This window comes from Gambusia affinis, linkage group LG03 (genome assembly GCF_019740435.1).
Source record: "Gambusia affinis linkage group LG03, SWU_Gaff_1.0, whole genome shotgun sequence".
Taxonomy (NCBI): Eukaryota; Metazoa; Chordata; class Actinopteri; order Cyprinodontiformes; family Poeciliidae; genus Gambusia; species Gambusia affinis.
Window position 1 is genome coordinate 27,216,887 of NC_057870.1, and position 21,161 is coordinate 27,238,047.

General features: G+C 37.5%; 2 protein-coding genes across 5 annotated transcripts; one reads left to right on the plus strand and one right to left on the minus strand.

The window, feature by feature from the left end:
- Positions 1–674: 674 nt before the first annotated feature.
- LOC122827775 (ankyrin repeat domain-containing protein 31-like) lies at positions 675–10,562 on the minus strand. 2 transcript variants are annotated; one of them, XM_044110755.1, is made up of 13 exons: positions 10,504–10,562; positions 8,923–9,108; positions 8,239–8,450; positions 8,012–8,155; positions 7,486–7,628; positions 7,025–7,199; positions 6,862–6,947; positions 6,128–6,236; positions 5,930–6,026; positions 4,465–4,846; positions 3,068–3,205; positions 2,627–2,747; positions 675–1,630 (listed from the first exon to the last, which is right to left on the minus strand). In XM_044110755.1, exons 2-13 carry the CDS (start codon positions 8,943–8,945, stop codon positions 1,476–1,478), a joined length of 1,785 nt encoding a protein of 594 aa, XP_043966690.1. In that variant the 5' UTR covers positions 8,946–9,108; positions 10,504–10,562; the 3' UTR covers positions 675–1,475. The 2 variants fall into 2 exon arrangements, with proteins under 2 accessions (XP_043966690.1, XP_043966691.1); XM_044110756.1 differs by lacking the exon at positions 10,504–10,562 and adding an exon at positions 10,371–10,492.
- A 1,468-nt stretch (positions 10,563–12,030) lies between these two features.
- LOC122827777 (phospholipase A and acyltransferase 3-like) lies at positions 12,031–18,385 on the plus strand. Of its 3 annotated transcripts, none has more exons than XR_006370121.1 (6): positions 12,031–12,149; positions 13,223–13,334; positions 13,574–13,833; positions 15,557–15,669; positions 18,238–18,285; positions 18,328–18,385. XR_006370121.1 is itself a non-coding variant. In XM_044110757.1 (5 exons), the coding sequence occupies exons 1-4, from the start codon at positions 12,099–12,101 to the stop codon at positions 15,665–15,667; spliced, it is 534 nt and encodes a 177-aa protein (XP_043966692.1). In that variant the 5' UTR covers positions 12,031–12,098; the 3' UTR covers positions 15,668–15,669; positions 18,235–18,343. The 3 variants fall into 3 exon arrangements, 1 of the variants encoding a protein (XP_043966692.1); XR_006370120.1 differs by having other exon boundaries at positions 18,235–18,285; positions 18,328–18,347; XM_044110757.1 differs by having other exon boundaries at positions 18,235–18,343.
- The last annotated feature ends 2,776 nt before the right edge of the window (positions 18,386–21,161 follow it).

A 21,161-nucleotide genomic window follows, 5' to 3' on the forward strand; every position in this document is an offset into this window, starting at 1 on the left:
GGTTTGCTAATTCCGTTTAGAATCCAGGTCCTGAAATTAATCTACCTTGTTTATTATTGAACAGAGACAAATGAAATAAATACAGTTAAGCTGTATTGGCAATTTAAACTGAAAAAAAAAAAAATGAAAAAAACATTTTTGCCCCCACAAACAATTTCAACTTGACAGTTTTAGGGCTGCTACTATTCCGCTGATTATTCTACACATTCTGCAGATTTTTCATTTAACACTTAAGCTTATTTTATGCAATATTGGAGATACATGAGAAAATGCACATAAACAATTAATTAAATACTTTTTTCTTTTAAACAAAAACAAAAACATTTGATTGCCTAAAATGCAACAACACAGAATTCCTTAGTGAACGCTTGGTAATTTGTGGAAAAGGATACAGCTAATAATACATATTTTTCAATTAATATTTGGACAGCAAAAGGCGTCCAAGATATTTTTTTTACATATATAGTTTGAACCAAGTGAAGCTAAAGCTGAATCTTAAATACTAGATAGCATTTGGGATCTGTATCCTGATTTTGCTCAAGGCTGCAACTTCTAAAAGCGAGTCCAGTTCATACCATTGACAAAAACAAAACTTCCATTTTATTGTGTTTAAATCAGGAAGGACAGAATCCAAAATGATTCATACCGACCAGGAAAATACTGGGATTCAAGAGGACGATCGGGATTCTTTTTGTTTTATTTCGTCTGCTGCAGTATTGCTGCATCTCTACACAACAATGTAGACAAAACACAGATCACAGGAATGCAAAAGTCTGCGTCAAACACGTCTCTTCTTTTGCAATGACAGTTTGTAGGTTTTGACAGGAGGATAAAGAGAAACAAAAAAATTACATATGGGGAACAAATAAAAGCATCCATTTAATGAAAATATGACGGCAGTTTAAAGGCTCATGAATTATGTAAATCAGCTGATTGGAGTTATTCTAAGTTGGTGGAAAACGTCTTGAATTCACTCTGAAACATACAGAGACCAAGAAAGGTCAGCAAAGTGCAAAAACAACAATGCAACAACAAAAGTCACAACAGACGTTATGCTTAAACTGACAGCATCTATTGTGGCTCTTTGCTGTTGTGTTGCGGCTTTTGCTTTTTGTTGACCTCTCTGGTCTTCCGTAAAAGCTGGATTAAAGACTCTCAAGAGAAATACTTTAAAAAAAAAAAAAAAAAATTGTGTAATATTGTATATCAGCAAAGGTAAATAAACTTTCCATAATATATAAATTATACTAGCACTTTTATTTGATAAGTTGTCACTTTTGCCTATTTCCCCTAGATGTGACAAATTAATTGTAACTGACTTTAGTTAGCAGGAACAAACTCTACTATGTACTGAATACACAAAAAATAAAATAGTGTAAAATAAAAGAAAAACCCTAACAGGTTCATAAAAAAATAACTTACCATGTCGGGCTCATAAAAAACAAATAAATATAAAAAAAATATAAAGACAAACACTAGAGTTCAAGCTCCCAGTTGTCAAACTCTTCTTGGTCTTGCTTCATGAGTTTGTCCCAGTACAAATCCATCAGAGCGTTTGGAATCATCTCCTCAGGGGTCACCAGATGGATAATACGAATTCTTCGTAAGAGCTGATATGGGTCCACTGATTCTGCAGAGAATTAAAACATAAAACTGTTAATGAAGTACAAAATGTACCCAACAAGAAAGGCAGGTGATCGTTAGCATACCATTTGCTTACTGGACCTTATTTAGGGCTATTAAAGGGTTAATTTACTTAGGAAATAACTACAAATACACAATGAAAAAGAAACGTTTCTTGTAAAGAAACTAAGGGCTATACACAGTGTATAAAAATAAAAAAGATGTTTAATTATGAAATTAATTTACAAAATATAATCAACAGGACATCCTAATTCTTGCTATTTCCTCTACTTGTTTCACACGCTTTTAGCCACATTACTTCTTCATATTTTGTGGTATTTCAACCTTTTCACTTCCACCATATCCTGCTTAAGCAGGACATTGCAGCTACGTCTTTTGATAATGACATCTTCTACGGTTTATTAAATATTCAGCTTTTTCAATCATCTTGTGCCCCGTTGAAATGAATGGAACATCCAAACATTTCTGAAAAATTTGGCTAAAAACTGCACTTTTTCCCAGCTAACTACTTTCATGTACATTGAGCTAGAAACGTCATTCAAACTTTAAAATGTAGTAACGTCCTTCAACTTTTCCTGTTTATTTCAGCTTTTTCAGATCTCTGTCTGAACTCATTTTAATTGGACATAAATTTAACCCTTCTTTACCATAAAGTTATTCAAGATTGGTTATTTTACAAACAAAAACTAAAGTGAATTGCTATGTTTCATTTCAATTCTATTCAAAAGTACTGTATTTCTCACAAAGGGAAATTAAATGTTGCAACTCAGACTGGCACAAAAATATCCGCTACTGACCCAAAACACACTGAATTTAGAGGTAGTTTGACAATCTAAAGCAAATTAAGAAAACTCTTTCAAAAACAAATGTTATTTTTTATCTCTGAGCTTTCAGTTTGTCAGAAATAAAAGTTTGAGGTCAGTCTAAAGAGGGGATTTTCATCTGGAAGGTTTTTCTGTATTGAGACACATGACCGACTCACCTAAACTCGGCTCCGGTTCAGTAGAATCATCTTTGTCAGCATGAAGACGGATGTCAGACAGATTTTGTTTTGCCTCTGAGTTCAGCAAGTAGTAAGACAAGGGTTTGTCTCTGAAAGTCATCTTTAAGACAGAGGAGGGAAAATATCATGTTTGAGTCAATTACAATTAACCTCCAAGTTTCTTTTCTTATTACTAAACAATGTGTTGACCAATCTGTGAGCTTCAGCTTCTCAGGGCCAAAAATTATTAGATGGGAGCAGTAAATGTATTTAGTTTCCATGCAAAATCAATAAACGTAGCTTGTATATATCAATAGAAAATGTGCCTAATAAAGAATAACAACTTCACTTAAACCTTTTGAAAAACTCAAATGTTTCAAGAATCAGGGCTATTTTTCTGAAACTGTAAGGTGCCATTTCAGTGATACGATGAAGACTAACCTTGTTCAGCGCATACATGGAGCTGACAGGGATGTTATTACCAAGAATGGATTCCAGCCAGAACTCTGGAGCCCGATATGACTTCCCTTTGCTCATTATTACTCCACCAGAGAGAACCTGCGCAACATGCTGCTTACCCTGTAACAGAAACGAAGACATAATTCATTTATTAATCCACTAGCAATTATTTTTCAACAGCTGCTAAATGCATCAAAAGGCAACAGAAACATTCCATTTATTTCATGTAGACTTAGCTGTAAGTCTGCAACTAACGACTATTTTCGTTCTTTATTAACTGGATGAAAAAAATGGCACATTGTGCAGAATTTTCATTTAGCCACTTAAGCCTTTTTTTATACAGTACTGCAAATACGATTTAAATTTCAAATAAACAATTCAATTTATTTTTTTAAATCAGAAGATCCACATTTTATCCACATTCTAAAATGCAACAACATACAGTTCCTTCAGTGAACACTTGATCATTTTTAGAAAAGGATGAATCTGCAGCTAACAATACTCCCAACGTCTCCATATGAAAAGTCCAGGCCTTTTCTGCTTGTCTTGACATCAATAAATTAAGAATTATCTGTTAATTATTTCTTCAATTAACCAATTAGTAATTGGGCAGCAGAAGTTGTTTTATAGGACTTTTCAAAAAGAATTTGAGATAATTTTGCATTTATCTTAAATGCAAAATGCATATATTTTGTGTAGATTTGGTTTGATTATTGCTCTGAGTGTGTTGATCTTTCAGCAAGTTTTGAGTCTGTATGCTCAAGTTAACAGTTAATCTACTACTACATTAGTAGACGACAGAGGAGGGTAGAATACTGCTTACTTTTCTTTTACTCGAACAAAAGTAAAAAGTAGCCAACCAAGAAATTACTCAAGTGAGTAAAAGGTCTACTCAAGACCTGAGTAACTGATCAAATGATCATTCATTTAATATTTAAAATTTATTAAATACTAAATAGTTTTTCATATTTAATAAAGTAAGCAAAAAATGCTTTATAATTTAAGAAAAAAATTATATTTTGCTTTAAAAATCCAAATATAAATTGAAAATAATTTATATAAATAACGTAATTACAATATAAAATAACAAAATGACACAAAAGAGAAATTTTAACAAAAACTGCAGGTGTGTGTCTGTGTCTGGTGAATTTTTGGTTAAAATGTGTTTTTCATTCAGTGGGTAGAAAATCTTGAAATTTTACTCAAGTAAAAGTAAAAATATTCCTACAAGTAAATGTTTGTCCAAAAAGTTGCTCCAGTAAGGGTGGCTAAGTAAATCTAACTAGTTACTACCAAACTCTGATTGTCAATTATTTAGATTCATCACAATTAAACGTTTCAGCTCTAGTTAATGGTAACTCTTAAGAGATGAATGTCACCTTTAATGTCAGATGTAAATCGCTGCCCTTGGGCAATACTCCGCTCTGTACGAGCTGACGCAGACCTCCACCATCATCGTTAGCCCCTCTTTGTATCAACGCATTCCTTCCTTTCATCTTGGAGAAAAACTGCAAAGCGGCTCTGGTTTGTGGACCATTTCTCCATCTACCGGCTTCCTCACTCTGCAGGTCAGGGAGAGTGGGAGCAGCAACGCTGACCTGATGATTCAAGGACTGAACTGAAATTTTAGCCTTTGTTGTAGTGAAAGCTTCTTCCAGTTGCATTTGTTTCTGGAGGAGCTGCACCAAATGTCTCTGATTTGAAGCCAGACACAAGAACTGATTTTTCAGGACTCGGTGGCAAAGGTGGTGAGACACAACCCTGGAAAAAAGAGATAATCACGCTGTTATCAGGAGGAATAAATGTGCAAACAGATCAGCAGCATAACTGCACATGTGCATCTCAGAAAATAAAAATATTAAGAAAGATAATTCATTCATTGAAGAATAATTACAATTTTTAGTAACAATGCAAAAACAAGAAATTTTGGCACCACTGGCTTTCCACACAGCCTACCCAGAAGTGCTGGTGGAAACTATAAAAAACAATAAGTATGTGTCTTTCTATTATGTGTATTAATATATCTGATTTCAACTGTATAAAAGGCTTTTACTCAAGCATTGAATTGCATTTTATTACCAAATTGCACAATTTGAATATCAAGCACTTTCAAGGACTTTATACAGAAATCTAGCACTTTCAAAAACCATAAAATTCAAGCACTTTCAAGGACTTTATAAAGAAATCAAGCACTTTCAAAACCATAAAATTCAAGCATTTTCAAGGACTTCAACCATCAATACAAACTCTAGTGAAAGTAGTGATCCATTTTGAAATCTGGGTGTAGTGATTGACTCTAACCTGAACTTTCAGAGCCACATAAAGACAGTTACAAATTCGGCCTTCTTTCGCCTGAAGAACATTTGCAGGATTACAGGACTAATGTCTCAGCAAGACCTAGAGAAACTCATCCATGCGTTTATCTTTAGTCACATTGATTACTGCAACCGTGTCTTCACAGGTCTGATTAAAAAAAACAATCAGATCCAGAACGTTGCTGCTGCTGGTGTTCTGACTAAAACCAGGACGATAGAGCACATCACCTCAGTTTTAAAATCCTTCACTGGCTCCCTGAAGCTCCGAAGGTCGACTTTAAAATACTGCTGCTTATAAATCTATGAATGACTTAAAATATCTGCTGTTGTTGTATCAACCTTCCAGAACTCTCAGCCCTTCTGGTTCTGGTCTGCTCTACATCTCCAGAACCAGAACCAAACATGGGGAAGCAGAATTTGTATTTTTCTCAAATTAGAAGAGTAATTAAAAAGAAAAAGCAAATTTTTCAGTATTTGTCCATCCAACCTGAAAATGCTTTAGCTTAATCTATGATATTCCTGAACTGACTTGAATTTGTGGGTCAGATCGTTCTTCTCTAAACGCTGCTTGATGAGAACGTCCATCAGAACGTTTTGGATCTGCAACAAAACTTTTTTCCATTTCCCTGAAAATCAGAACAACTGCAGTTAGATTGGAGAGAATGTTAAATGTGATAATGTACAATATTTTTTCTAAAACTGCTGATGAAAACTGAAATAATCTCACCAACATCCTTGAGATCTTTCAGAGGCCAAGTTGACATTTCTGCTTGTTTCCTCCCTGCATCCTCCAGAAGCGCTGAAACCACCTCTGAACTGCTCTGAACTGCTCTGAACTGAATGAAATCAAAGCAGAAGGTTTCAGTAAAATGATGCAGCATTTATCCAAGAATAGTCAAGTTTCCATTCATCATATAACTGCACAATTTAACAATTTGAAAATAAAGTCTCCTAATGGAAATAATTTTGGTACAAACCATGAAGAAGACAGGAAGTGGTTGTAAGACAATGGAGAGGCAGGTTTTTAATAACTTATCACGTGAATAAGAGTGATTCACACGTGATTTTATTTGCATTTCTTATTTAAAAGAAACATGACAAATGTGGAATTATGTTTTTCCAACATTAGCGGAATATTGACAAAGTTTTGCTCACATTTATAATAAAAAAGCAACCAGTGATACTGATGTAAACAGCAAAAACAATGTTAAATAAAAATGGTTAAATCTCCAGCTTCGGATAAGATAATTAAAGATATTGTGCCTTCATAAAAACAGGATGTGCACGACCATATATGGAGCAGCTGGAGCAGAAGAGTAAATGAATCCATAACAGTCTGAATCTTTCAGGGGCAAAAGCATTTTCACTTCTACTTCATGCTTATCATCACTTTGATGGTAAGCATAAACTAGAAGCACAAACAGCTCAAAGCAAAAAGTGTAATATGTGAAAAAGTCTCACATTATTTATCCGTTTCAGCTGAACATCAGTAGATTCTCCGCCTGTATCACCCGACTCTCTTGGATGAAAGTCTGGAACACTGACAACTTTAAATAAATCTAAATCAGTCAGGATTTTAAACCTTTATCAGATGTCTCAATAAATCTCTTCTTTGGATGCTCACCTGGTTCTCCGCATGGTGTTGCCCCTTCGCCAGACTTCCTCTGGCCTTTGCAGGATGTTTGGAAACTCATGAGCAGCTCTTTCATACTACTGTCCTTGGCCATGTCCAACAAACTTTTTCCACCAACGTTCTGGTCGGCAGGGATTGATCCGTTCTCAAGGAGGAGCTTCACAACCTACACAGAAGAAAAAAAACATTTCAAACATTCTGTTAGCGTAGAAAGAAACTCTTTTCCAGAGGAGGCGGCCATTTATTATAAAAAATTCAGATAATATTTTCAGGACTGTGAAAATGTTAGTTGTGTCTTATTTCAAAGTGTACTAAGATATTTGCACCAGAAATTAGAGATATTTTGTTAAAACTGAATAAGTAAAAGGAATGCATGCATGTTTTCTGTATCTAAATGATGTTTTTTCTTTCTTTTTAGATGCCAAAACACTCTTGAGAGTTTATTCCTTCACCTGGAGGTGTCCACTGTAAACAGCGTCATGCAGCGGTGTGACACCCTCACAGCTCTGAGCGTTAACGTTAGCGCCAGCCCTCAGCAGCTCCTCCACCACAGCCTCGTCTCCAGAAACGCAGGCCTCATGCAGAGGCGTCCATCCTGACAGAAGACCAATGAAAAAATGCTTCAGCTAACACAGTAGTTCCCAAAGTGTGGGGAGTGCCCCCTAGAGGGGTCGCAGTGCCATTGTAGGAGGAGCGGGAAGCGGTATGGATGAATGAAAAAACAAAACACACAAGTGTTTCACTGCAAAGATGGTTTGTAGTGTGTTTTGTTGCAACCTGAAGTTTGAAATAAACTTCAGTGGAGTTTGAAAACAAAACATGTGTATAAGTTTATGTCTGATTGAACGATGTGTGTGCTCAGTTGATTTTTTTTTCTTTTTTTATTTATTGTAATCCATAGGGGGAACCAGAAAATCTTTGGGAACCACTGAGCTAACATATGGAGGAGTAAACAGAAATGTTTCAGCCGTAACAAACCTGCATAATCCTCCATGTTGACGCTGATTCCAGCCTGAAGGAGCATCTTGACTTTAGGCAGATCTTTCCTCCGACACGCTTTGTGAAGAAGAGTCTCTCCCTTCTCGTTTCTCTTGTGAAGCATCTTTTCAGTTGGAACTTTTGCTATGAGCAAACAGAAGCCAACAAATAAAAAATCTCCAATTTAATCTCGATAAACATGAAGCTTTAATGTTTTTCCAGCTCACCTGATCGTGATGAAGACGCAGACTTTTCACCTCTGCAGGACTTCAGTTTCCCTCTTTTTTGCTGATTCAGCTCCAGTTTGTTTTTGATCTCATGAGAACCTGAAATGTCAGATGTTCTGCTTTGGAAAGCAGGAAGATCCTGCAGCAAACTGACAGATTCCTGGTCTGAAAGCATCACCTCTTCATCCATCTCAGCCTCATCAGAAGCATTACTGAACGCAGAAACACATAAACACAAGTCACAACTTCCTGAAAATACTTTAATTATTTACAGGCCTTTCACTTCAAATGCATCAGACAACTAAGAGTTGCAACTAACTATTTTAGCAATTGATTTTTCTATCAGTTATTCCAGAGGTGGGTAGAGTACCCAAAAATTGATCTCAAGTAAGAGAAGCACTACTTCAACATATTTTTATTCAAGTGAAAAGTAGCCTTCCAAGAAATTACATGTAAAAATGTATTTGGTAAAAAGTACTAAGTACCTGATCAAATTATCAATCATTTTAGATTTAAAAATATAGAAGTACAGACTTGAAGCATGCTTATAATTTTTAAAAATGAAGAAAGCTGTTTGCATCTGATAATCTACAGTGACGGCACAAAAACTGAAGCTGTAAAGTTAGCAAACAATACAATATTAATTTTACAAGTAAATGTATTAAACAGATACATCAAACCTACCAAAGGGCGCTGCTTTCATTCATTCTCCGTATCTGATGATTCGCTGAGTCTCAGCAGGAGCAGATTTTCACTCGGGTATTGATAATACGTTAAAGATCTGCCTCTGGTTTATAAATAATCGTCCTTCCTTTGAGATCCAGCTGATTCAGCTTCCCAACATTTCATGTAAAAACTTTAGAAATTCACCTTCAACAGGGAAATAATACCAAAGTAAATAACTTTCTAAGAAAACAAGGATCTTCGAGATGATGAGGTCTAAAAATATTTTTCCAGCCACCCAAACAAACAGCTACACTGAGTTTGTATTATTTATACTTTTAATATAATCTGTGAAAAACAGTAAATTTCTCTGTTCCAGTCCTCCAGCGCTGCAATTTTTAGTTATTAACCATTGATTTTATTCATGACATGACAATGACAATAACTGATATGCAAACTATAAATGATGTCTTTACTATTCCTGATGGTCTAATGGTTTGGGTCTGATGACATTAAAAAGGAAAAAAAAAAAAAAAAACAATAAACCAAACTGACCCTTAAACTGTGTCATAAGCTGTCGGGGGCTTTTTTTCTGCTGTTATTTCACTTTAAAAACGTATTTACTCTGAAAAGCACTTTATGTCATAAAGCACTGCATGTTTTTTTTTTTTATTGTTAAACAATGCCAAAACTCATTAATAAACTTGGCCTAAATGACTATTACAAGTAAGACAAAGAACGACCAAGAACAATGTCCAAAAAATAAAATAAAAAAAGAAGAAAAAAGTTCTTTTTTTAGTTTTGTCAGCCTTGTTACTCTTTAATGTACTATATATCTAATTGTATAAAAACGTGTATTACTTGTTTTTCTGCTGGTATGAGTTTAATTAGATACAACAGGCATTTAAGGAACAAATTAATGAATGTCGATTATTTCATTGAAGCTACTAATACTCAAAGCAGGACTTTGAAATTGAGTCAACACACTTTTTTTTTTTAACAACCATTAGTTTTCATCTTGCAGTGTTTTAAATACAGCTAAATGCTGAAAGATTTCTTTATTGTCCTGGAAACTTCAAAGATTAAAACAAAAATTGTATTAGGGGATGTACTTATGAAAATAAGTATTTAACATCACTTTATACATTTTTAGAATCTGATTAATCATTTGGTTCAAAGTTGTGTAATCAAAAATAATAAATTTTACCATTTCTACAATTATACCTAAATTACGTTTGCTGCCGTTCACGTCTATTTTAATATATTGTATGGAGAAGATATTAGTAAGCTTAAATACATAACTTCACAATGGCTAATATGACTTCTTAAATACTTATCATTAGATAGACACCCTAAAACGCTCATAGCTTTGGCTAACCGTAACCCTAAAACGCTCATAGCTTTGGCTAACCGAAACCCTAAAACGCTCATAGCTTTGGCTAACCGAAACATTTTTAAACAGAACTTACTACGGAAATCCTCGCAAACATTCCTTACAACTTTATTTCTAAGTTGTGTTCGAGATTTACTTAAAAATACATTTAAGTAATCGTAACATTTTACATTTAAACTTAACGGAGAGCAAATAAATAGAAATTTTACCACGTAAACGATCACAAATATGTCCGAATTTTGTTTCTTCTCCTTGTAAGAGATGTGATACATTCAATGGTCGTCGGAAAATGGAGCTAAAATGTATATTTTCGAATGATTTCTAAAATCCATTCTTTGATGGAGAACTGTGTCTGCAAATAAATATGTGTTCTTCCTGCATAAACTATGAGTCGAATTAAATTAAAGACCCAGCTTTTAAATTTGCTCCACTGTTTTAGAGCGTTCTACATTTTTACTGAAAGTAGAGGCCATTTGGGTAAGGTTGTAAATACAGTGCTCAACACTGACTTCCATGATCTCCATCCATATCACAAAACTTGGTCTATACAAAATACACAGCATATTTAAAACTGTGAGGTCTAAGCACCTAGAATATCAAATACAGACACAGGAAAAGACAAGGGAGTTACTTGCGAGGAGAACGGACAAAGATGTACTCAGTTACAATCTCTACCCGCTCTGAAAATACGTCTTTTTATTTCAGTCATTCCCTCGTTACATGCATGTTGCATCTCTACGGTCACACAGCTGCAATGTGATTCAGAGTTACACAGCATGTCTTCTGAAACACATGTTATAAAAATAAGTTATACAGCTTCACACAATCTTCCATGTCAAAGGCACAGGAACTTCTTGCTGAGCGATTATCTGCTGGAATGGGGAAATCAAATACATACTGACTTCCTTTGCTTTATCTTTAAAAAATATCTTTGTACAGAGTTTTTTTTTTTAATTAAAAGAGTTTTATGTTTCATTATTATGTTTCAAGTGAACTGCACAACATAATGACTTCATGTCCTGCAGGTTACTCTGAAGAATCTCTCTTAATCTCCTGGGTGTGATCATTATCTTTGCCAGAATCTAAAGAAATGCATCTTTCTTCTAGCTGATGTTTAGTTTTCATGTCATATCCTGTCCACAGATTTCACAGAAAGCAAAGACAAAATTCATAACTTCAGTTTCTGAGATCAAGAATCCTACATAGGCAGAAAAAGTATTTCATATTAATCAGTAAAACAATAAAAAAAAATGTGTAGTTCTCTAACCTGTTCTGAGAGGATAGAGTCAGAACAGGTTACGTTACTTACGTTATTTGAGCCACACCTGGATTTCATGGAAAGGTTTTTATATTTTGTCTTTACTGTTATTATTTCAGGGTGAGGCAAAGACACAGAGCTGGACAGGTGAGCAAAACTTCACTCTGAACTTCTTATTAATTAAATTTAATGTTGGCAGAGTTAGAAAAGTGATTTCTTGTATTTTAGATTTTACAGATAACAGAAATATTGTAAACATTTCTGACAAATATTTCTAAAACTTTTCTCTCGTCTCAGATTTTCTTTTAAAACACTTTTCAATATCATGACATTGTTCAAACAAACAGTTTATTGATATTTTAACAGTTTAATGTTTGGCCTCACAGCATTCTGGCACAACCGGTCTTTTAAGAAATTCTGACTTTTGATTTGGTCCAAAATAAAAAAAGAGTTTGACATCTCTGCTGTAAATGCTCTGTAATATAAATTTAATTTTATCTAAGATTTAGTATAATACAATGCTTAACTTGAACATTTTCTCTTAAAATGTTCGATTCTTCTACAGAAGAACCTGCAAAGAAACCAATCACTGACAAGGTGAGAAAATTTATTCCCTGTTTTGATTTTTCAGTTTATAATTTCTAACATGTTCCGTGTATACCGACAGCAGCTGGTTGGGGTGAACAGTTTTAAAGCTGCAACTTAAAAATATTAAAGATGACAGTTTCAACATGTAAAAGTGTTTAAAAGCAGAAATCATATGAGTTTGATCCAGGATGATTTATTGTTGCGGTCAGACAGAAACTTGAAATCTCATTTTCTTCACTTTTAATATGAATTCATGCTACGTGCTTTTCTGATGGTTTTCACTCCGTGTTTACCAGAGGAGGCAGAGACAGATGTGAAGAATAATCATTAATATAGTTTTCACTAGAAAGCAAAGATAAAGAGGAGGCAGAAAGTTTTTCTCAAGCAGAATCACAGAAATAAGATCCAATAGTTCCTTCAGCTTTACTATGAGGTCCAGCATCCTGCAAACCCCAGATCCACCACATGAGGGCAGCATTCCCTTCTCAGTGTGCAGAGCGTTTGCGATGGCTGGTAGTGATAATCATATTAGTGTCACATATCTGTATATATAATTTTTTTAAATGATCTTGTTCAACTGCACATACTTAGGATTGTATATTTCTATTCTGATAACGGCAAATGAACTGAGTATGTTCTAGTCAGACAAGCATAAGAGGACAAATAAATTAAGAAACATTTTGTGAAAATATACAACTAACAATATAGACCCAGTTACATTTAAGGTCTGATGTGTCTAAATTTACTTCAAAAGTTTAAAACCTAGATTTTATGAATGTTAATCTGGTTCATATTAAAACCTGTAAGTTTTGGTTTAGCCTCTTAAATTTGTCCAATATTAATCTAAAGAAGCCATTAACATTTGATCCCATTTCAACCATTCTCAACCACGCACACAAAAGTAGCACAAAACACAAAACTTCAGAGAAGGAGAATAGTTTTTATTTCTAGTTAAGAAAAAAAATATGGAAACCGCAAATGAAACTGCTAAACTACCAGCAGCCTGAGAGACGAGGGTTAAAATGCTAATAATAGAATAATAGAAATGATTCTTTTTGCCGTTTTCTTCCTTTAAATCTCAGAACGGAGATGAACCGAAGCCTGGAGACCTGATTGAGATTTTCCGTAATGTCTACGAACACTGGGCTGTGTACGTTGGTGACGGCTACATTGTCCATCTGCTGGGACCGGACGGTGAGTCCAGTCCAAACTGCACAACAGAAACCACTTTGTTTCAAAGCCACATTCACCAAAACACTCTGCTGTTCTCTGAGAAGAACAGTTTATATGAATCTTGTTACAGCTAAAAACATCAAACTGCAGCCCAGAAAATATCAGAACATCCTTAAACTAAACCCAAATCAAACTACCATCAGAACCAGAACCATTCGCATTCCATAAACATTTTCCTGTCATTTGGTTTATGTTTGAAGGAAATTTCTCCTCGTTCAGCACCATCAATCTTCCAGTGGGGAAAAACAACATTCTGAAGCAGAAGCTGCTGGAGGTGGTTTCCTCAGACGAGTGGCTCATCAACAACATCCTGGACCAGGAGAAGAAGCCGCGCCCCCCCCACCTCATCGTGGACCAAGCCAACAAACTCGTCGGCACAACTCGATTGTACCACGTTACCAAGTACAACTGTGAACATTTTGCCACTGAGCTGCGCTACGGAGACCCCGAATCCCAGCAGGTACGTCTGATGGAGACCAAACCAGAGAATATCTGTTTCCTCCATTTCATAAGAGGAAAACTACTTCCTGGAGCCAAAACCTCAGTAAAAAGCTTCTGATTCTTCACCAAAGGTCCGTTAGTCAGTTCTATGGAACATTTCATAGTCTCAACCTCTAAATCATATGTATCAAAGTCAAGGCCTGGGGGCCAAATTTGGTCTACTATAGCTTTAAATGTGGCCTTGTAGGCTCCAAATTACATCGATAAGTCCCTCCAGCTTTTCACAAATCTGCAAAATTCACATAAAATCCACAGATCCCCACATTTTTTCTGATTTTACTGCAATTTCTTCTCAAAAATTGCTGTAAAGGGGCATGCTATGGTGGCGTAGGGGATAGTGCTACCCATGTTTGGAGATGTCTTCTTCCCTCTCCTTTCCTGTCAGCCTACTGTCATATAAGGGACACTAGAGTCCAGAAAAGACCCCCTGGAGGGCTAAAAAAACAGCTGTAAAATCTTTGAGAAATTAGTTTAAGCAGTGACTTAATAAAAAATCACATTTAACATCATACAGTAACAGAAATATTGTAAACATTTCTGACAAATATTTCTAAATTAGCACCACAAAATCTGTGATCCTGAAAGTACAAAAACAATCACAAACTCCTTGATGGACTGATCAATGTGAAGAGAAGTTCAATATCATTTAACATTGAAACAAACACCTACTTATTGATATTTTAACAGTTTAATGGGTTTTATCAATGCATTCTGGCACAACCGGTCTTTTAAGAACATTCTGACTTTTGATTTGGTCCAAAATAAAAAAAGAGTTTGACATCTCTGCTGTAAATGCTCTGGAAATGTCAAACTTAAAATGAGATTTAAACACAGATAAAGACTTACTAAAATGTTTACTGTCAGAAACTGAGAGACGTGAAAAACACAACACTGGACTTTTCAAACGTGGACTGAACTGTTTGAACAGAAAGAGGTTTCATCTAAAACTATCTATTAACTCATCACTACAAAAACATAAAGTCTTGGCCAAGCTTTTTGTGCAAAAATCTTAGAACACTTGAAATAAGACAAAACTAACTTACAAGTAACTTTTCAACAAAACACGGGAGCTTGTCAAAAATTTCTTGATGAAAAAGCATTAGCTGTTTCAATTACGATGTAGAAAAAATGTCTGCCCGTTGAACTAACGCTTAAAACAAACTCCTATATCTTGCTGAAAAGTTACTTGTAAGTTATTTTAGTCTTATTTAAAGTGGAACAACATATTTAGAAAGTAGACAAAAAAACTTTTTAAATTGTGCTTTTGCAGTGCAGGATTGACCTGCTGCTGCCTTCCTCTGTATTCATGATGCTTCTTCTCTCATGTTCTCTAAGGATTCTCTGAAACCAGAACATCTGCAGTCATACTGAGATGAAATCACACAAAGCTGGATTCTGGTTACTAACAAAGAAACTTCTGAAATGGTTTTATTTTGGGTAAAGGAGGTGAACACAAATACACACCACAGTTTTCAGAATTGTTTGTTAAATATCGTAAACTCCAGGTATTACCGTCAAACTCTCCTCTACTGTGTGTCAGTTTAGATCACATAAAATAAATAGAATACACTGAAGACTCTATAAGGTGATTAAACGTCACAAAGTCGTTCAGACTGTTAGAAGGGAGTGAAAAGTTTCTCCAAATCTGTTGGATTGATCTGTTCCTCTCTCCTCATTTCCAGGTAGAAGATGCTCTGAAGATCGGACTTGGTGTGACTGGAGTCTCTTTAGCTTTGGGAGTCGTGATTGTAGCTTTGCTAGTCTGGAAGACTAACCAGTCAACCAGTAACTGACAGTGAGTTATTCTGAATGATCTAGACACATTTTAGTTAATTAAACTGTTTTAGTTTCATCTTGACGATGAAAACAACAAATTCCTGATTTTTAATAGTCTAATTGTTACTGCTGATTCAGGAGTGATCAATCATGGCTGTGATAATAAAAATGAAGTACATTAAATATTAAAACATTTATTTCAACTTCTTGTTTTAATTTTGAGGAGTGACTCTGGTTCTGGGCTGCACAGTGGCGCAGTTGGTAGAGCTGTTGCCTTGCAGCAAGAAGGTCCTGGGTTCGATTCCCGGCCTGGGGTCTTTCTGCATGGAGTTTGCATGTTCTCCCTGTGCATGGTGGGTTCTCTCCGGGTTCTCCGGCTTCCTCCCACAGTCCAAAAACATGACTGTCAGGTTAATTGGTCTCTCTAAAATTCTCCCTAGGTGTGTGTGTGTGTGTGAATGGTTGTTTGTCCTGTCTGTCTCTGTGTTGCCCTGCGACAGACTGGCGACCTGTCCAGGGTGAACCCGCCTCTCACCTGGACCGTTAGCTGGAGATGGGCACCAGCAACCCTCCTGACCCCATTAAGGGACAAGAGGGTAAGAAAATGGATGGATGGACTCTTTAATCAAAAAGATCTCAGAAAGTGAAATACAACGAAGTTCTCTCTGATCCCAAGTAGGGGTTGAACCAATTAGTCGACTAGTCGACTCTAGGACATCTCGCGAGTTTTTACATTTCATGTCGACTAGTCGCAGTCATGTGATTGCCGGTGGTGACAGCCTGTGCTGATCTGACAGCACAGTAGGCTATACGTCACAAGACACAAGAAAAATAAGTTAATACATTAGTTTAAATGATATGTAGATGGATGCATATTTGTGGTTTTACAGTGTTTTTAAAAGGAGATGGAGTTGCAGCTGCAGTCAACTACAAAACACGAGCCGTCTAAAACTCGCCCCCTTCCCGCTAAGGATGTCACTTAGCCGGCTCGCGAATGTCTTTGTCACGACGATCTAACTAATACATTATGATGTTATGTTGCTGATTAAATAAAGATCTGTGGTAATGCCATCTAAAAGATGTGCGTTTCCTTTTGAATGTTGGTTTCCCAGCAACTTATTATTTATCATAAACTATCCCGATGTTTTGTTGTTTCACTTGTTGCTGTTCTGTGTAAATGCCGTATTTTTCCGTGAAAACGGGTAATAAAGCCTGTACGTTACTCCAAAGTTTGCGTCTTGCGTTGCTATGACATCACAACGACTAGTCAACTCGACATCGACTCGACTTTTATCATGTTGACGTTGACTAGAAAATATCTTAAATCGTTCAATCTGCTGAGTCAGCAGAGCTTCCTGCCGCGCATCGGGCGGAGGAGAAGCAGGTGGTTTCGTTGAATTCAGCTGTAACCAAACGGGATCCGTTCATAACAAGTTTGGCTTGTGATGTTCCAAAAGCACCATGTAGTCAGTGTGATAATTTGACTCCTATAGTAACTATCCAGAGATCATCAGCATCAGCCGGTGTTTAGAAAAAAAAAGTCAGACCCGACTTTGTGCAACAAACTTTTCCCCGCTGCTCACGAAGAATGATCTGTTTATTGCTCTTTTAATTCTCCATAATAGACTTAGTAAAAGCAGGAGAAGGGGATTGTGTGTGTGTGTGTGTGTGTGTGTGTGTGTGGGGGTTAATATTTGCCGTGAAAATAGCTAATAAAGCCTCCAAGTAGTTGTGAAGGGTTTTTGCGCTTACGTCACTATGACGTCACCGCGACTAGTCGACATCGACTCGACTATTATCATGATGTAGTCGACCTTAAAAAATATGTAGTCGTTCAACCCCTAATCCCAAGTAGCACAGGTGGTACCGCGTGGTACCGGGGATTTGAGCTGCGACTTGTGGTGGACCGACAAAAGAGTGATACAACCTAATTTAAAAAAGAGACACCCTACTAATTTCTTGAGGAGGACGTTCAGCATTAGGATAAATTGCTAAACTAAAATCAATAAAAATAAATTTTCTTCAATCAACCATTCATTACCAAAATCTTTTTGGACTGAGGGAGAAAGCCGGAGCACCCGGAGAGAACCCACGCATACATAGAGAGAACATGCAAACTGCATTCAGAAAGACCCCGGGAATCAAACCCAGAACCTTCTTCTTGCTAGGCAACAGTGCTACCAAGTGCGCCACTGTACAGCCCTTAATAAAATAGTGATGCCACCTAATTTAAAAAAAGAGACAACCTCCTAATTTCCTGAGAAGGATGTTCAACATTAGAATAAATTGCTGAACTAAAATCAACAAAAATAAATTTTCTTCAATCAACCATCCATGACCAAAATCTTTTTGGGCTGAGGGAGGAAGCCGGAGCACCCGGAGAGAACCTGCTAACATGAAATTACTTTTATTTTTTAAATACAAACACAAAGATAATAAGTGCAGAAAATTATAAACAAGATTTTTGTGAACATTTCACCAAACTGTAAAATGAACCACTCGTGGTACCAAGCACACACGGTCACGAGAATCAGAAATGATATATTATGATACACACTGGTAAAATGTCTCTCTTCGTTGTCAGCAGGACAAGCATCAGTGGCAGGATCAGTGGCAGCATCAATGGCAGCATGAGGGGCCTCAATGGCAGCATGAGGGGCCTCAATGGCAGCATGAGGGGGTGAAGGTGGTGAAGATGATGAGGTCTCTGGCTGTTCTGATGTGTTGCCCCATTCATTCCTCATCTGAGCTTCACTGGACCACTGGCCTCGAACAAAATGTAAAAATTAATCAAACAAGGCTCTTATGACCTTGACTACATTTTATGTACACGCCACACACACATCCACACAGCAGAGTTCTATTTTTACATTAGTATGTAATTGACCAGAATGACATGGGGTGCTCTGATCTGCTAAATAAAGCAGCATAACGTGAGGTTGTTTGGTGACTATCCAATGTCAGGCTAAAAAAAACCCACTTCATTTAATAAAACTATGATTCTCTCGGCAATTAAAAGAAAAATCACGCAGTGTTAAAAACAGTAACTGGTTAATTTATATTTTTTAACTGGAAGAACGTCATCATAATAGCAGCTCACACATCTGCATGCGCTGCAGACACTGAGGGAGTGGAGAAATGGCCGTTTTATTATAACGGTTTACAATTTTAATTTTGACTGAAAAAACAGCTGCCGTCTGTTGTGTCCTCCATTAAAAATAGCCGAGGTAAAGTTTAAGTAGTGAAGCATCCACACTAATTTGTTTTGGGACCTGTAGGACTCAAGACAATGCCTTCAAACTGTAAAATCGGGCAGGATCCAGCTAACGTTTAGCTAGCTTAGCATGACTTTAGTACTAAGGAAAAGTTCACCGATACATCACTAGTACCACCAGTACACGCATTACTTTACAGATTTATATTTTTGTATAAATTCAAATCAAGTAAAACATTTCTGACCTTCTGTTTGGGGAAAGAAAAAACTCTTCAGGTCCACTTTATCCGTAAAAAAGAAAGAAAGCGGTCAACTATCCGCTTTTTTCCTCTCACTTTTAATCGTCCTCAACTGTCCAACGGTACGAAATGAAGAATCTATTATGCTATCAGGCACGTGCAGGGGCACAGAAATGCATCAGCTGCAGAGAAATCTTCTGATTTTAACTTAATCATTCTGCTAAAAGCCTGGTTCACTACAGGCAGCTTGAGTCGGTCCACCACAAGTCGCAACGCAGCTCAAAGCCCCGGTACCACGCGGTACCACCTGCTGACTGTTTGCTCTGCTTCTCCTTAACATTTCTACCAGGCGGTTTAAAGCCGCTGCTGACGAGATCTGGGCTGGAGGTTCGCGGCTGTAGAAGTTATTGCAGAACCTCAAGTGTTAAAGAAAGATTCGGCCCAGAGCATTTGGGCCGAATCTCGGGGCCGAATTCACAAAATAAAAATCAGAGAAAATATTGTAGCAATAAATAGAATACCAAAATCTTTTTGGGCTGAGGGAGGAAGCCGGAGCACCCGGAGAGAACCTGCTAACATGAAATTAATTTTATTTTAAAAACAAAGACAAAGATAATAAGTGCAGAAAATTATAAACAAGAGTTTTGTGAACATTTCACCAAACTGTAAAATGAACCACTCGTGGTACCAAGCACACACGGTCACGAGAATCAGAAATGATATATCATGATACACACTTGTAAAATGTCTCTCTTCGTTGTCAGCAGGACAAGCATCAGTGGCAGGATCAGTGGCAGCATCAGTGGCAGCAGGAGGGGCATCAGTGGCAAAACGAGAAAAAGGGGCACTACGAGTAGAAATGCCACGACGAGAAATAGTGAAAGTAGGATGAGCATCCTTCTTGCACCTGCACTTTGCCACCGTGGCACGACGAGTAGCATAGGCAAGACAAGAAATAGTGGCTGGATGTGGGGCAACCATTGCAGGACAACCAACAATGGCAGGAGGGACAAGATCAGCAACAGTGGCAACATCTGGGGTAACCCTTGCAGAACGAGCAGCTTTGGCAATACGTCTGGCAAGCGTTGCAAAATCAGGGATAGACATGCCAGGATGAGGTGCAGCCGTGGCAGGACGAGGGGCAGCCGTGGCAGGACGAGGTGCAGCCGTGGAAGGACGAGGTGCAGCCGTGGCAGGACGAGGGGCAGCCGTGGCAGGATGAGGTGCAGCCGTGGCAGGACGAGGGGCAGCCGTGGCAGGACGAGGGGCAGCCGTGGCAGGATGAGGTGCAGCCGTGGCAGGACGAGGGGCAGCCGTGGCAGGATGAGGTGCAGCCGTGGCAGGACGAGGGGCAGCCGTGGCAGGATGAGGGGCAGCCATGGCAGGAGGGACAAGATCAGCAACAGTGGCAACATCTGGGGTAACCCTTGCAGAACGAGAAGTTTTGTCAAGATGTCTGGCAAGCGTTGCAGGATCAGGGATAGCCATGGCAGGATGAGGTGCAGCCATGGGAGGACGAGGGACAGCCGTGGCAGGACAAGGGACAGCCATGGCAGGATGAGGGGCAGCCATGGCAGGATGAGGGGCAGCTGTGGCAGGAGGGAGAGGATGAGTAGCAGTCAGTGTTGGGTAGTAACGGATTACATGTAACGACGTTACGTAATTTAATTACAAAAAAGGAGTAACTGTAATTCGTTACAGTTACAATGAGAAAATATGTAATCCAGTTACAGTTACTTCCGAAAATATTAAGAATTACAAATTTAGTTACATTTAAAAAAATATATAAACAAAAACCTTTGCGAAATATGTAATGATATTTTTATTGCTTTACGCCCTTTATCGCCGTTTCCCGCTACGGCTCCTTGTCTCTATCATAGCCGCAATGCCAGACCTCTTCAGACCTGCAGCTGGTGGAAGACACCCTATGGGCTCTGCGTTGTGTTTCTTTTCGTGAAAGTGGAGTGTGTTCGGTGCAGGAGAGGAATCGGACACAGGGCTCTTCGTGGAGGGGAGACTTTCGCGCCTTTATTTCATCCACTTTACAGGCAGTAAACA